Source organism: Beta vulgaris, chromosome 8 (assembly GCF_026745355.1).
Source record: "Beta vulgaris subsp. vulgaris cultivar EL10 chromosome 8, EL10.2, whole genome shotgun sequence".
In the NCBI taxonomy this organism is placed as follows: domain Eukaryota; kingdom Viridiplantae; phylum Streptophyta; class Magnoliopsida; order Caryophyllales; family Amaranthaceae; genus Beta; species Beta vulgaris.
This window is the reverse complement of record NC_079209.1, coordinates 18679066-18695264: the sequence shown is the minus strand read 5'-3', so window position 1 is coordinate 18695264 and position 16199 is coordinate 18679066. Positions and strand designations below refer to the sequence as shown.

At 34.2% G+C, this 16199-nt stretch overlaps 2 protein-coding genes across 2 annotated transcripts; one reads left to right on the top strand and one right to left on the bottom strand.

Annotated features, from left to right (window-relative positions):
- On the bottom strand, positions 1–3040 carry LOC104901316 (cyclic phosphodiesterase). The gene is made up of 3 exons (XM_010688878.4): positions 2568–3040; positions 1335–1389; positions 1–503 (listed from the first exon to the last, which is right to left on the bottom strand). The coding sequence occupies exons 1-3, from the start codon at positions 2850–2852 to the stop codon at positions 298–300; spliced, it is 546 nt and encodes a 181-aa protein (XP_010687180.1). The 5' UTR covers positions 2853–3040; the 3' UTR covers positions 1–297.
- Positions 3041–10328: 7288 nt separating this feature from the next.
- On the top strand, positions 10329–10703 carry LOC104901330 (uncharacterized). Its single transcript, XM_010688892.1, has one exon. The coding sequence runs from the start codon at positions 10329–10331 to the stop codon at positions 10701–10703; it is 375 nt and encodes a 124-aa protein (XP_010687194.1).
- Positions 10704–16199: the final 5496 nt, after the last annotated feature.

Genomic DNA, 16199 nt, shown 5'->3' with positions numbered 1-16199 from the left:
TTGTACTATCTAAACAGAACATGGGATAATGTTTATTTCAATATGCTGCTGCTGCACAATATCAGGATTCTGGTGTTGATTATAAACTTATTGCTACAAACGAGTCAGTCTTCTGTTGAATCTAAAACCGAAGATAGCATGCCATTACAACTGCACTTATGCATATATCTGACATCTGAAAACTTGTTAAAAAAAAACCTTGGAAACTTGCTGGATTTCCATCTTATGAAACTGCCGATAGTCAGCACGAGCAGTTAGCAATTTGGAGAGCTTTTGTTCAACAATGTACCTGAAAATCTAAACTGCTTCGAGATCAAATTCCAACACCTTCTCCCAAGATGTAAGTGTCTTATCTTCGGTATCAGTTTTGTACAGCGCTAGGCGATTTATTGTGAAGCACAAGTTGCCAAGGCTGTCGTCCAAGGCATTTGCTCTCTCCTGAGCTCTCTTTTTCTCTTCATCAGTTAGGTCCGCATAAAGAAGGCTCATGTGTGGCATGTAGGCTGCAATTTCATACGTTGATAATTAGGGAAAGGAATTGGTAAAGCTAGAAAAAAAATTCCAACTTTCCCTTCATCAGAAGAGTGATCATTTATTCCAACTTATATTTAGGGGATGAAGTTTAATGTTTGCTAAGCTTCCGATACCAAAAGGATCAATTTACAGTCATCAAAAGAAAAAGAAAAGTGCAACAATGTCCTAAGCTTCCAAATCTAACTAAGAACAGGAATGATCATAATATAACAGGTATACACAAGACGTTCATTGTACTCATGTTTACCTAGAACTCAGATTCATGAAGCAACGACTTATCAATCAAACAACCAGAAAGTTCAGGTGTATTATTACACAAATAGGCCACCTCTTTTTTCAGTAGTTTACAAGTTTATCAAAGAAGGTGCCCTTTATCAGTTGGAACTATATATGAAATCTCATACCCTCTCAATCATTTAATCATAAAGGATAGTTTTGTAGAAACAATTGTAAGTATTTGTAACTATTTCAGGAAAGATTACAACTTCTTTCGACATCCTCAAATAACATATGTGACTGTATGGAAGATATATCATTCTAATTGTTTTTTCCCCTCTTTGGTGTATAGAAAAGCACCTGAAGCCACAGGGCCTATATAGATGGCGGAATTCAATCCAAAGACATAGCTACTTCCTTCATATAATCATATGACTTTACCAACTATGCTAATTTTCATTCACATAATTTACTCGAATGGTTGCAATGAAGTACAACATTACAATAAGATTCAAATTTTTAAGATCTAAAACACATTATAAGAACATTTTCAATGAACAGTATTTGTGGCAAATTCAACTTACGTGTCGAGCGATTGTAACCAAAATGTGCAGAGCAGTGATCACTAGTTTTGACTACCTGTAAAATAATGCAGAACCTCTCAATCTAGTAGCTATGAAATAATATTCTGAAGATAGCGTCACAAATTTCATCATAAACAATATCTAATCTATTCCCTTAGAAAAAGGAAGCCATTCAAATGAGGATGGTATTTTATAAAATCTGACATACTAAAGTAGAGGCCAGTAATATACATTTTCACTCTTAATTTTTCCCTCATAAACATACTAAAACTTAGTAGAAGCAAATGGTTGGAGTGGAATTCTGTATTACTAACCCTATTAAATAACCTTGTACTCATGCTAAAAAATAAGTAGAATGTCAATCATATACAACCAACCCCTTCTTCATTATTTATAATGTAGAGAAATTATTTAGTTCATCTCTAAAGATGAACAAAATATGTACACCAAGTGACATTTTTGTAATCATATATACGTCCATGATTATCCTACTTTTAGAAAAATCAAATAACTCGAGGCCTAAAACTAGTCTATCCAAATATATTAAAAGGGCGTTCATATCAAAGGAATGGTGCCATATGACACTCTTCTCAAAACTTCGAATACACATGTTTATGATATCATTTAAAAATAATAACAATGTGTAGCTATTAGGAATCTAACACATTACCTTTGAGATGAACTGTGAGAATATATCCATCAATCTACTACAATTTTGACATTTGATGCTTTAAAGTTAAATATAATAAAATCTTTTGATTATATGTAAATGTAACTATAAAGACATAAACAAGTTTTTAATCTCTAACACTTTTATTCCAATTCTTTAGAAGTTTTTTAAGCGAATTACTTATTATGTCATATAAAAAAATCAAGAAATTGCATAGTATAGAGTTTGATCCCGAGACCTCAAGTACATATATTAAAGTTTTAGCCACTAGGCTAAGTTGTATTTAATGCTATTATCATAAAGTATTATATTAATAAATGAATTTTTCTCTTACCCGAGGCATAGCCCGTGGCCTAATAACTAGTTTTAATTTTTTTTTTTTGAGGGGATAATAACTAGTTTTAATTAAAAACAGGCAACAATTACCTCTTTGTTTACCTCTAGTAGAAACGTTGCAATTAATATAAAACACAACAATCAATTTAGAAACATTACAATTAATATAAAACACCACAATTAATGAATTAATTTAGAACTGAGGAAGCATTAGTTAATAAAAGTACCTCAGGGGTGGAGTCAAGGAGGAGGAAGACACACTGGTAGAAGAAAGTTCCAGTGGAGACACCCCTACCTTGAGCAGCGTAAGCCTTCAAACCATGGCACGCTGATTTGAATTTGTCAACGGCATCTTGCGGTGTCAAATCAATGGCTCCAACAACAGTGACATGGGGATCGAACTCGGGACCATTGAATTCTAATCGGAGGGTGTTCATCACGTTCTTCACACGCTGCTTCACATCGTCCGGTGGAAGTCCCCACACTGAATATACGTGTGTTTGTGTCGCCATGATCTACTTTGATTTCGCAAAGTAAGAAAATTGTGTATTTTTTTTTACAGTTATCGGAGTTGTGAGAGTTGAGCTTTGGATGAAGAAAGAAATGGAGAATATTATATGTTCGTGTTAAGCGTTAACTATGCAAATTCCCAAAGTGGAAATCGTGAATTTGGTTTCCCTTTCAATTTGTTTTTTATATTTATTTGTGTTTGTTTTTTATATTTATTTGTGTTTGAGGTGTGTATGTTTTTTTTTTTTTAAAGCTTTGTGATGTACTTTACAATGGGTGGGTTGATCTTAAATGGTTTTTGAGTTTTTTTTTTTTCTCTCCTTTCCAGGATCTTACACCTCACATCCCACTAAAACTCCCAACAACTCATCTTTTTTTTCTCACAATGGTTTGGTTGGTCTTACTTGATTTTTCTATTTCTCTTTCCTACTTTTACCAAACCCCACAATATCCTCTCTCTTCTTCTACTTGTATTTTTATATGAAATAGATGATTTCAATTAATAAAAACTAATTATATTACGTTAAATTAATTAAGATAAATTAAATTACGTTACAAGTTAATTAGCTTACGTTAATTTAAATTACGTTAACTTGATGTTATAAATTAAAAAACGAAACACATACATAAGATAGAAAATTTAAAAAACATACATACATGAAATTTTAGTGAGATATGAATTTTTGTGGGTGGTTTGGATTAGTTTGGAGTAATTAGGATTATTTGAATTCACAATATTGGCTTAGTATAAGTAATTTAGGTAGGAGAGAGTAATTATAAAATTAGGATGGGAAGAAGTTTGGTAAAATATCCCGTCAAAAAAAAAAAAGTTTGGTAAAATATATGAAATTTGGACTCAATTTATAGATAAAAATATTTTATACGCGTTATTGTAATTTTTTTAAAAAAAATAATAAGTTGATTTTTTTTTATTAACATTACAAATTTAGAACATTGCAAATTAAATGGAAGAGTGTTGTAGACAAAAATGCCAAGTGGCGCGCTACCATTGGAGAGTCATTGGTCTTGTGCACTCCATCCGAGGTGCTGTTAGAGCATCTACAATGGGTGAGTTTTAATTGGTCTAACTAATAATAAAACTAGTTTTAATTGGTTTAACCATTGGGGAACTTGGCCTTTTAACCTAATATAAAAGTCCACTACGATAAAAGTTTTTTTTTGTCCCAAACTACCTTTAATTTTCAAGTTTTTGTGAGAAACAACCTTATAAAAAATTTATTGCCCCAAACTACCTTACTTTTACAATTTTGTTGTTAACAACTACCTTATGCTGGTTTTCGGTGTTGACTTTTTTTTTTCAGTAGAAAATTGTGGGAAAAATAAAACTTTCCTTATGGAAATTGCTTGAGATACGAATATACTCAGAGGGTGATTGAGGAAGGTGATTTTTTTAATTGTAGTTAAGTAGACGAGGAATTTAATGGTGCATTGGTGTTACAAAGTGTCACAGAAAAATGAGAGAGAGAGAGCGCGCGCGCGTGCATAAAGGGAAATGGCAAATTATGATAGGAAAAATTTAAAAAGGGTTTCAACAGATCAAGTAGTATAACGTGACAATAAAAAAAACCAGAAAAATCAAAAGTCAACGCCAGAAACTGCATAAGGTAGCTCTTAACAACAAAATGGTAAAAGTAAGGTAGTTCGGGACAACTATTTTTTGTAAGGTAGTTTCTTGCAAAAATTGAAAGTTAATTAAAGGTAGTTTCGGGCAAAAAACCCAAAATAAAATTAAATTAGATCTCCTAATACTAGTTGAAAAGTAAATTACAAGATAAAGAAAGTCACTTAAATTATTAAAGAGGTGGAATGAACTAATCCGCGCTCACATAGGAGGCCTCAACAAAACAGTGCGAACTTGAAAACCCATATCTCCCGCAATATAACTTGTCTTAGGTCGTACAACCTATGATTGGAAAGCTCTTCAGGTCTAGTTTCCAATGGCGTTGGAATTAGGGATAACAATTGTAACACCCCGTATCTTTATACAAGGTTAGTATTTATGTAGGTTAGTATTCATGTACGTTAAATTATTTTAAGAAAATTATTTAAAATATTATTTTTATTATTTTTCCTACCCTTTGACTTTATCTTAAAAATAGCCCAAAACCTATTCCTAGTTTGACTAGGTTAAGTACCATTAGGTTAGCCAAACCATGTTATAAAAGAAAAGTAAAGGAAAAGAAAAAAAAAAAGAATGCCAAAAGAAAAAAGAAAGAAAGGAGCGCAGCTTATGTTTTTGCAACCAAAAACCTCGACTCATCTTCAACCTCTTTAATCCTATTTTTTTTCTCTCTCTATTTCTTGCTTTGACACCATTAGACCTAAAATCTACTACCATCCATTATCATACATGGACCGTTATTCGTCCATCATCATTATATCTCTTGGTTTTGTGGATATCTCAAAAAGGAATAAAAATTGGATTCGAAGGCTTGGGTTTTCGGGTCAAAAGTCGGATCAAAGAAGAGCTCATTGAGGAGAGAGAGTTTGGTTGGACTAAGTTCAAGAAGACAATTCGTGATGAGTTATTTCCAGCCCATATGAGGAAGAGGACGCAGTTTAATGATTTTGTGCAGGGAGATATGACCGTTCATGAGTTCTATGTGAAATTTCAAGACTTGGCTCATTTTTCCAAGGGATTAGTTCCTGATGAGCAGGAGAGAGCGGTGAAATTCGAGGAGAAGTTAGACCCTGATCTTCGTTCTAGGATGGGAGCTATGAGTATACTATAGTAAAGGAGGTGTACACTCGTGCTTGTAATGCTGAGAGGATTGAGGAAAAGTGACTACCTGCAAAGAAGTTGAAATCCATTCCAGTAGGATCTACTTAAGCGACAGGAAAAGGGTGATACATCTGGTTCCACTGGTTACAATAAAGGTAGAGGAGGTTTCAATAAAAATCGAAACTTTGGGAACCGTGATTCTGGAGGTATTGTGCTTATGAACGTTTTACTAACCCTAGATCGATGAACTTCAGACTTGAGATGAGTTCGAGGAATGGGGCGCAAGCGGATAAGAGACCCCAGAATGGAAACAACAGTCGCCTTGCTCTTTCTACTCTAGGGAACCCTGCACCTAATCGCAATGGAGGGACTGCAAATGCTACTCAGGCACACAGAGGTGATGTGAGGAGGAACAATGGACATGTTCATGTGCTGAACCAGACTGAGGCAAGCACCAAGGGTAACGTGGTCACTGGTACTTTTTCTATTCATTCGATGTTTGTTTATGTGCTATTTGATTCTGGTGCTTCTCATTCTCTTATGCCTGAACCTTTTGTGAAAAATTTAGGGTTAGAGCACTCTAGAACTTGTGATGTAGACATCTCTATTCCTTCTGGTGTGATCATAACTAGTAATAACTTGTATCCAGATGTCCCTATTATGTGTGGTAGTACCACTCTAGTAGCTGATTTGATAGTTTTTGCTTTGCATGATTTTGATGTAATTCTAGGGATGGATTGGCTTAGTAAGCATAAAGCCACGATAGATTGTGAGAAACAAAAGGTGTCTGTAGTTGGCCCTAGTGGAGTCCATGAGTTTTATAGAGGGTCTTTTTTGAAAATCATTTATGCTTTGACTCTAAAATCCTATTTGAGGAAGGGTTGTCCTATGTACTTGTGCCATGTACACGACACTAGTAAGGAAGAGCCACGTGTTGAAGATGTCCGTATTGCTAATGAATTTGTAGATGTTTTTCCTAATGATATTCCCGGCATGCCTCCGAGCGTGATGTTGAGTTCAGTGTTGACTTAATGCCTGGAACTTGACCTATTTCTAAGCCTCGTTATAGAATGACGCTTGCTGAAATGAAAGAACTTAAGGCTCACTTAGAAGAGTTTCTTGATAAGGGCTACATTCGGCCTAATGTATCTCCATGGGGTGCTCCGGTTTTATTTGTGAAAAAGAAGGATGGGAGTCTTCGTCTGTGTATTGATTACAGAGAGCTCAACAATGTTACAGTGAAAAACAAGTACCTCCTTGCCAAGAATAGATGATTTGTTCGATAAGTTGGCGTGAGCTGGAGTTTTCTCGCAGATTGATTTGAGATCTGGATACCATCAACTTCGTATTGCAGAGAATGATGTTCCTAAGACAGCTTTCAGAACTCGCTATGGGCATTATGAGTTTACTATTATGCCCTTTGGGTTGACTAATGCTCCAGCAATGTTCATGGACTTGATGAATAAAGTCTTCAGGCCGTACTTGGATAAGTTTGTTATGGTGTTCATAGATGATATATTGATTTATTCAAAGGATGCTAGTGAGCATGAAAAACATCTTCGCACTGTTCTGCAGGTCTTGAGGGAGAATGAGTTGTATGCTAAGTTCTCCAAGTGCGAATTATGGCTGGAGAAAGTTGCTTTTCTTGGTCATATCATTTATAGGGAGGGTGTCTCAATTAATCCATAAAAGATCCAAGCTGTTTCAGAATGGCTTATTCCAAAGAGCGTGACTGAAATTCGCAGTTTCCTTGGCTTGGCGGGTTATTATAGGAGGTTACTGAAGGACTTCTCGAAAATAGCTCGGTCGTTGACTGCATTGATGAGGAAGGATACTAGGTATCATTGGGATGATGATTGTGAGAAGGCATTCCAAATTTTGAAGGAGCGCCTCACCACAGCCCCTGTGTTGACTTTACTTGATGGTAACCTTGAGTACGAAGTGTTCTAAGATGCTTCAAAGAATGGTCTTGGTTGTGTGATTATGAAGGAACAAAAGGTTGTTGCTTACGCTTCTAGGCAACTAAAGAACCATGACTTGAATTATCCGACGCATGATCTAGAATGGGCAGTTGTTGTTTTTCCACTTAAGATTTGGCGTCATTATCTGTTGGGCACATCATCAAGATATTTTCGGACCATAAGAGTCTGAAATACATCTTCACTCATATAGAGCTGAACATGAGGCATAGGAGATGGTTAGAGCCGATCAAGGATTATGATATAGAGATTCAATACCATGAGGGTAAGGATAATGTTGTTGTAGATGCACTTAGTAGAAAATCCTCTCACTGTTTGCAAACCATGCGTTCGAGGAATTGTCTTCGAGAGGAGTTTCATAATCTTGATGTGGAGCTAGTGCAATTGGAAGCTCAACTTAACTCTCTTATAATTAAGTCCACATTGTATGATGAGATGAAGAAAGCACAAAGTACATGATCAATTCTTGAGGGACAAGCAAGCTAATGAGCTTGTCAATTTCATTGTGGTTGAGGATGGTAGTGTGAGATTCAAGGGGAGATGGTGTGTTCCTAATGTTCCTGAGTTGAAGAAAAAGATCTTAGAAGAAGCTCACTCAGGACAGTATTCAGTTCATCCTGGAGGGGATAAGATGTACAAGGATCTCAAGCAGACTTTTTGGGGGCCGCATATGAAGACCGATGTTGCTAAGTATGTCTCGAGATGCTTGACTTGTCAGAAGGTCAAGAGTGAGCAAAAGAGGCCTCGGGGGATGATTCAACCTTTAGAGGTTCCTACATGGAAATGAGACTCGATCTCAATGGATTTCGTTTGTAGACTTCCGAGGACACCAAAGGGGAATAATATGATTTGGGTTATTGTGGATCGTCTTACCAAGTCTGCTCATTTTGTTCCCGTGAAGGATACTTAGAAGCATGAACGATTGGCTTTTGCTTATAGAGAGCACGTGATTAGACTTCATGTTGTTTCGAGTGATATTATTTCGAATTGGGATCACAGATTCTTGTCTAACTTTTGGCGGAAGCTTCAGGAAGCTTTGGGGACTAAATTGAAGATGAGTACAATTTTTCATCCTACTACAAATGGTCAGACGGAACGCACTATTCAAACATTGAAAGATATGTTGAGGGATTCACTAGTAGAATAATTGCTGCGGTGGTATTGCTGCGATTTCACCCATACGCAGCAATATATCGCGTAAAAAGAAAAGGTAAAATATAAAATAAAGATATTGCTGCGATTTTGGCCTAAAACCGCAGCAATATGGTGTGAACAGGAATTTTTTTGACAAAGTTGACTATTTGACCAGATATATTGCTGTGGTTCTTGAAAAAACCGCAGCAACATATTAAAATAATATTAAAAAATAATATTTTAATCTATTTCCGCGGTTCCTACAAAAAACCGCAGTAATACTCTTTAGAATTTAATAAAATGCGTCCCCAAAGTGGCATTTAGGGTTCCTTCTACCTCTCATTCGTTTGCAAAGCCACAACCGTTTTTGCAAACCTTCTCTTTCCTCTCATCCGTTTGCAAACCCACAACCGTTTTTGCAAACCTTCTCTCTCCGCTCATCCTCTCACCTCTCAACTTTCCCCTCTCACCTTTTCGTTTGCTGTTCAAACCCGCGCCTCTCATCTCGTCGTTCGCTGTCTTCACCTCTCACCAACGTCGTTGTCTTCACCTCTCAAGCTCTCACCAACGTCGTCTTCTTCACCTCTCACCGACGTCGTCTCCTTCAAACCCTCTCACCAACGTCGTCTTCTTCGTCATTCACCAAGTCGTTCGCACCTCTCACCAAGTCGTTCGTCGTTTGCGGTCGTCGGTCATCGTTCACCTCTTTGGTTTTAAGATCTGTTTTGTTGTTTTCACTTGTTTCTTTATTTTTTTGATTTCTTTTATTAATTTTGTACTTCTGTTTTGTTTGTACTTCTATTTTTTTTTTTTTAAAAAAAAAGTTCACTGCGCTCGCCGGCATCAAATTTCGAGAGCGAACATGCTTATTATTTTGACTCGAATTAATGACATACACATGCTTGAAATTTTCATTGGAATTAATGATGAATGCACAAATTAAATGCACTCGAATTAATGAATTTTCACTCGAATTAATGACAAATGCACATAATTTTTTTTTACCTACACCTGTACCTATTGCTGCGGTTTCTGGTAAAAATCGCAGCAATATGCTTATTATTTATTATAAAATAGAGTATATTGCTGCGGTTTTTCCGTAAAACCGCCAGAATATACTGAATCATTCTAATATAAAATGAATATATTGCTGCGATTTTCACTAGAAACTGCAACAATATGTTAAAATACTGCTGCGGTTAAAAACCGCAGCAATATATTAGTTACCTATTGCTACGCCTTTAATTGCTGCGCGGCCAAAACCGCCGCAATAGGCCACTTAATAACCGCATCAATAAGCATTTATTTTACTAGTGAATCTGCCTTAGAGTTCCAGGGCTCTTGGGAGGATTCACTAGTAAAATAAATGCTTATTGATGCGGTTTTTTCAAGCTTTGTATGGTAGGCGTTGTCGTACTCCTTTGTGTTGGAGTAATATTGGTGAGCCGGTTGTGATTGGTCCAGATATGATTCAGGAGACTGTTGAGTAGGTAAAGCTCATCCAGTAGAAAATAAAGGCGGCGCAAGATAGACAGAAGATCTATGGTGATAAGGATCGTCGCCATGAGGAGTTTCAGGTGGGAGAGAAGGTGTTGCTTAGAGTTTCTCCTATGAAAGGAGTAATGAGATTCGGGAAGAAGGGAAAGTTGATCCCTAAGTTCATTGGCCCATACGAGATTCTGGAGAGGATAGGAGAGGTTGCTTATAGATTGGCATTGCCACCAGGTGTTGATCGTGTGCATAATGTATTCCATGTTTCTCAATTACGACGATATTTTAGTGACCCGTATCATGTGCTAGAGCCCGAGTCTCTACAGCTAGATGATATCATGACCTATGAAGAGTTTCCAGTTAAGATTCTAGATCATAATGTTCAAAAGACTCGTAGAGGTGAGACAAAGATTGTGAAAGTCTTGTGGTCAAACCAAAACTCAGAGGAGGCTACTTGGGAAGCCGAGGATGCCATGCATCTTAACTATCCTCATCTCTTCACCTAGGTAAGGTTTTAGTTACTGGAACGTAACTCCCTCTTTAAGGGGGGTAGAATTCATACTAATTCGTGCATATTATTATTGATGGTTTCTATATTAGTAAGTGTTATTTTGGTCATTTGAGTTTATTTATGAATATATGAAATGCTAGTTGAGGTTTTATACATCAAGTGATAGTAGTTGACTAAAGTATAGAGTAAGTGTGTTATCTCTATGTAAAGGAGTATATGCTTGTTCTTTGGGGTAATATTTTAAGTTTCGAGACAAAACTTATTTTAAGGGGGGTAGATTGTAACACCCCGTATTTTTATACAAGTTTAGTATTTATGTACGTTAAATTATTTTAAGAAAATTATTTAAAATATTATTTTTATTAATTTTTCTACCCTTTGACTTTATCTTTAAAATAACCCAAAGTCTATTCCTAGTTTGACTAGGTTAAGTACCATTAAGTTAGCTAAACCAAGTTATAAAAGAAAAGTAAAGGAAAAGAAAAAAAAGGAAAGAAAGAAAGCCAAAAGAGAAAAGAAAGAGAGGAGTGCAACTTCTGTTTTTGCAACCAAAAACCACGACTCATCTTCAACCTCTTTGATCCTATTCTTTTCTCTCTCTATTTCTTGCTTTGACACCATTAGACCTTAAATCTATTACCATCCATCATCATACATCAACCGTCGTTCATCCATCTTCATTATATCTCTTGGTTTTGTGGGTATCTCAAAGAGGGAAAAAAATTTGATTCAGGCTTGGGTTTTCGGGTCAAAAGTAGGATCAAAGAAGAACTTGTTCAGGTCTTTCATAGAGTAATTTCATTGTCATTTACTCCCCTTAATCAAGTAAGTTATAATATTCAACTTTAATTTCGTGTTTGGTTGATAATATGAATTTGGGGGTTGTGTAAATTAGGGTTGTTGAATATATAACAACCCATCATAACAACGTCAACATATCTATAAAAACACTACACTTGACTATCATCCCTAGTTCACTATACTACGATAAATTTCACACCGATTTCTGCCAAATTTTTCTGCTCACCAACTATAATAATGGGGTTATAATTCGAACTAGGCAATTAACAACAATCCAACATAACAAGGATTTTTGAATAAATTTCAAAGCTAATGATTATGCAAATTCAATCTGGAAACATGCTAACTATGATTGTGGAATGAATTGGAGTTGGATTAGTTGTATTCATAATGGTGCCAAGTAGGAGTAAAACTGTTAGATAAAGAAAGAAAAGTTATATGACCATAGATCATCCTGGTTACTAGCCATGTCTCATAGCTTTACCATCACTATACGTATATATCAACATCATGTTGATTATGCATCTTCAATAAGTTCAGAATAAAATACAAGATTTTATATCATTATTAAGATTATCCAAGTTTAATAAATTTGCATAGTTCAGTGTCTTTGACCTTTAACCTATTGATTTTTGTGATCTTTTGGATTAAGTTTAAGTTAGTTGAGATTTTTTTTTAAATAGTGAAGGCTCATCATTCACTAGGTTATGTTATCTACAGATGAGTTGTGTGAAGTATAGCCCAGTGACTTATACTATATTACTATATTGTAGATTACGAGTTCGTAGAGGAACCTTCTTAACTTGAGATTGAGATTCATTGAATGTGAGTGCTGATAAGGTAAGATTTCTTACTAAACCTGTACAGTTATGTTTTGTATTTATTGGGCATTGTTTTTGTCAAAGTGAAATCGTTTTACTTAAGATGCTTAAATATTGAGATATAAATCATTATCTGTACTCGTATTTGAACTGAAAAGTTAATGGGATTTATATTGGAAGGAGGAAGTTCCTCTATATTACTAAGTTGAGATTTTAAAAGAAGGAAGTTCCTCACCCTTACGAGGGTTTATAAAGTTTTATTGTGGGGTTTCCGGTAAGCGATATTCTCCGAGTTTAGAAGTATGTTGAGTTAACAATGTCTCAACCATCATATATAGTAATCGGGAGTATGTTGATCAATACTCTTGCCAATTATCTTCCTTTTTGGTAGGTTACCAAGTAAGGGGTATGCATACTAGGGGCATTGGTGTGTTTTGTCTAGTGAGCCTAACTAGCTCACTAGACCCTTAATGTTGCTTCCTACTCACAGATTATGAACGGTTATATTTGAAGGTTTTACATAATACATATAAAAGAAAGAAAGCTTGGATTTGAGGTTTTTAGAAAGTTAATATATTATATATAATCTTTACAGCTTTTAAATGAATTTGTAAGATATTCCTATATATCTTACATGCGCATTGAATAGTTTTGTTCTATTACAATATTAAATCTTGCTTGCCTTTGGCTGATATTATAGTGTTTAATGTGCAGGGACTTAAAGATAGTTAGCTCCGGTTGGATTAAAGCGTGCGTTGGATCTCTTTCTATTTAATAAGACTTTAAAAATACTTTCGCTGTTATTTATTTGACTATAAGATTTATATTCTGGTTTGTGATAATTAAATTACATTCTATCTAGTTGGTCTGTAATAATGATTTAAAACTTATTGTTTATTGTTTTAATTAGAACCATTAGCCTTGCGGTTGTTATTACTAATTATCGCAGCATAACACCTTTGGATTTTCGAGTTTATTTATATTAAGTTGTTTTTAGAAGTATTGGAAATTCAGGGTTGTTACAGTCTAGTCCAAATCTGACCCTGGTCCGCGTCGACAAAGAAATAACCCGAATCTGGCTTTGTTTAAAAAGGTCCGACTTTGAGTTGGAGGACGGTCGGAGTCGGATCACATAGAATAATTCGACATCCGAATCAGAATCCGCCTTTAAGGCAATTAGTCCTTTTTTATTTATATTATTGTATTATGTATGTATAGTTTGACTCCGACTTTGAGGCAATTGTATTATACATGTTTTTTTTTCAGTTGAAGAAATAATTGTTAAAAAATAGTAATGATTGGATTATTTAACTATATAAGATTTCCATATGATCGTTAGAGAAATAAGCACCTAAGATCTTAGCTATCGCACATCGAAAGTTGAGGAGAACGAAACCTTCTTTATTAAGAGGTGGACACCTCAACCTAGTAGATGTAATCCCCCATAAATTTATATATATATATATATATATATATATATATATATATATATATATATATATATATATATATATATATATATATATATATATATATATATATTAGTTTAAAATAATTTATTTATGTAAAAGGTTGACTATTTTGAAAGGATTTATTTTAAGGTTTTAAGGAAGTTAAAATATTTTGTTAAGACATGCTTTGAAAAACATTTAAAATACTATCTGGATTTGAAAAAGGAGTTTAAATGGGCTTGAGGAATCCAAATACTAATTGGACTAGGAAAAGGGGCTTCTAATGATGTTAGGAGTTTCAATCATCAATCATATTCATCATTTAACTCTACTTAAAACCCAATTGCCTTCTCCTAAGCCCAAAAGAAAAACATATACCAATAAATACTTTCAACCCAAATATGTTACGTACCCACACAAAAACTCTCTCTCCTCCCTCCCACATAGAACCGACACCTTAAATTACTGTTTTAATGTTGATTCTATGATTGCATAAATTATGTATTGAAAGAAAAAAATTCAAAATTGATTATGTTTAAATTGGAATTTTAATTATCAAAGCATGGATTTTTAGGGTGTTAAAGATTGGAAATGCATAGTAGTATGCTATAAACTATGAAATTGATTAAACTTATGAATTTAAGCATGTTTAAAGAGTTCTAATAAATTATATGCTGCTGAAATTTTAGAAAAGTTATTATTAATGGAGTTTTATGGATTTTAATGAATAGTATAATAATACTATATATGCCACGAAATATATGAAATTGGATTTCTAATGATGAAAACTTTTAAATATTTTTAAAGGAGATTTAAAGTATTTTAAAGTTGCTGGAATTTATTTGGAGTATTGACTATAAATTTATTGGTTGTTTTAGGCGGAGATTTCTCTGTAGGAGACTTCTAAAGTTGTTGAAGTGGCCTATCAATTTTTCTACCCAAGGTACGTACATACCTATGTGTTGTTTGATGTAGTATCATGATTTTAGGAAGGAAAGTTATGTAGTATCATGTATAGGAACTTTGTGCTTTCATATATGATTGCTATTATGATTGGATTTTACATGTTTTATGCATGTGTGCGAACATGTTAAGTATTATGAGATTTATATCATGTTCGTATAGAAGATTGATGCAAACATGTATGGAAGATGACGCATCATGGGGTTTCGGGGATGGAGAGCTTGTGTAGCATGTTGATTTATTTACGGTTTCATAGTTGATACATTTATATTTACGTTTGGTTCAAAGTTAACGTTAACAGTGTTGTTTGGTTTTAAAGTTACTTTGTTATTTATTATTTTTCAATTCTAAAGTTAGTTATATGTTTTCCGGTGCAAAATTCTGAGTAAGCCGATATGTTATCACACAAGTAATAATGCTTTGATGATTCTCTGATTTTATATTTGAAAAGTATTTTTGGAAAAAATTACAAAGTGGTATCTGGGAGTTTTAGTTTATTTTGAAATTTTTAGGCGCCTAACTAGCGAGTTGTTTAAATGAATATTTTAGAATTGAGCTCCTAGTTATTCATGGTGTTTAAATTAACTTTTGAAATACATTATTATATTTAAATTAGCATTCGAAAAAAAAAAAGAAATTATTCAAAAAATAATAATAATTAAGGTCCGAAATTTTATAGTTCGATTTTTTTTTTATTTGTCGATTTTTTTTTTCGGAAGTTTTTTTTTGTTGTTGAGCTCGACGTTTTTTATTTTATTTATTATTTAGTCAAAAATTATAATTGTTATTATTCATTATATTAACACTTCTAATTTAATTCATTTTGTTGTGTTGTGTTGTGAAAATGAGTAGTATAGGAAGGGCATATAGGATAAAAATATTATATGTTGGTATTAAATAGTTATATATTTTTCTTCCCTGCTAACTGTTTATATTCTTGTGCATGTGTTGTTGATGGTAGCTACTTATTGCTTATTCTTAGGAATTGCGTTTAGGGACAATACTAAATATATCTATTGGAATATGTTTATTTATTGTAGATCCCTAACCATGTCTACCAGTCGATATAATTAAGTAGGAAGCTACAATAATTCCATTATTATAAGTAATGATGAAGGTGATGGGAATAACTACACCAGCCTAGAATATGTTATGCATAATATATTAAGAGCAGGTATGAAAAGTGAAGATGAGCTCATTGTGGAGTTTGATCGTGCTAGAGGCTAGACCAGATCCGATATTTACCATACGACCTTCAGATATGGGAGTGATCCAGAATCAAAGGAGGACGAGTCTCAACTTACAAGAAGATCCAGCAGACCTAAGAAATATGTCTACTTTAACACTGAGGACATCGATGAATTTGAAAATGAGATCTTCACGCCTAAACGGTACAAGGAATCTAAGGACAAGAATGATAATGTTTCACCTTAGATCACTAGTTATGTATTTATG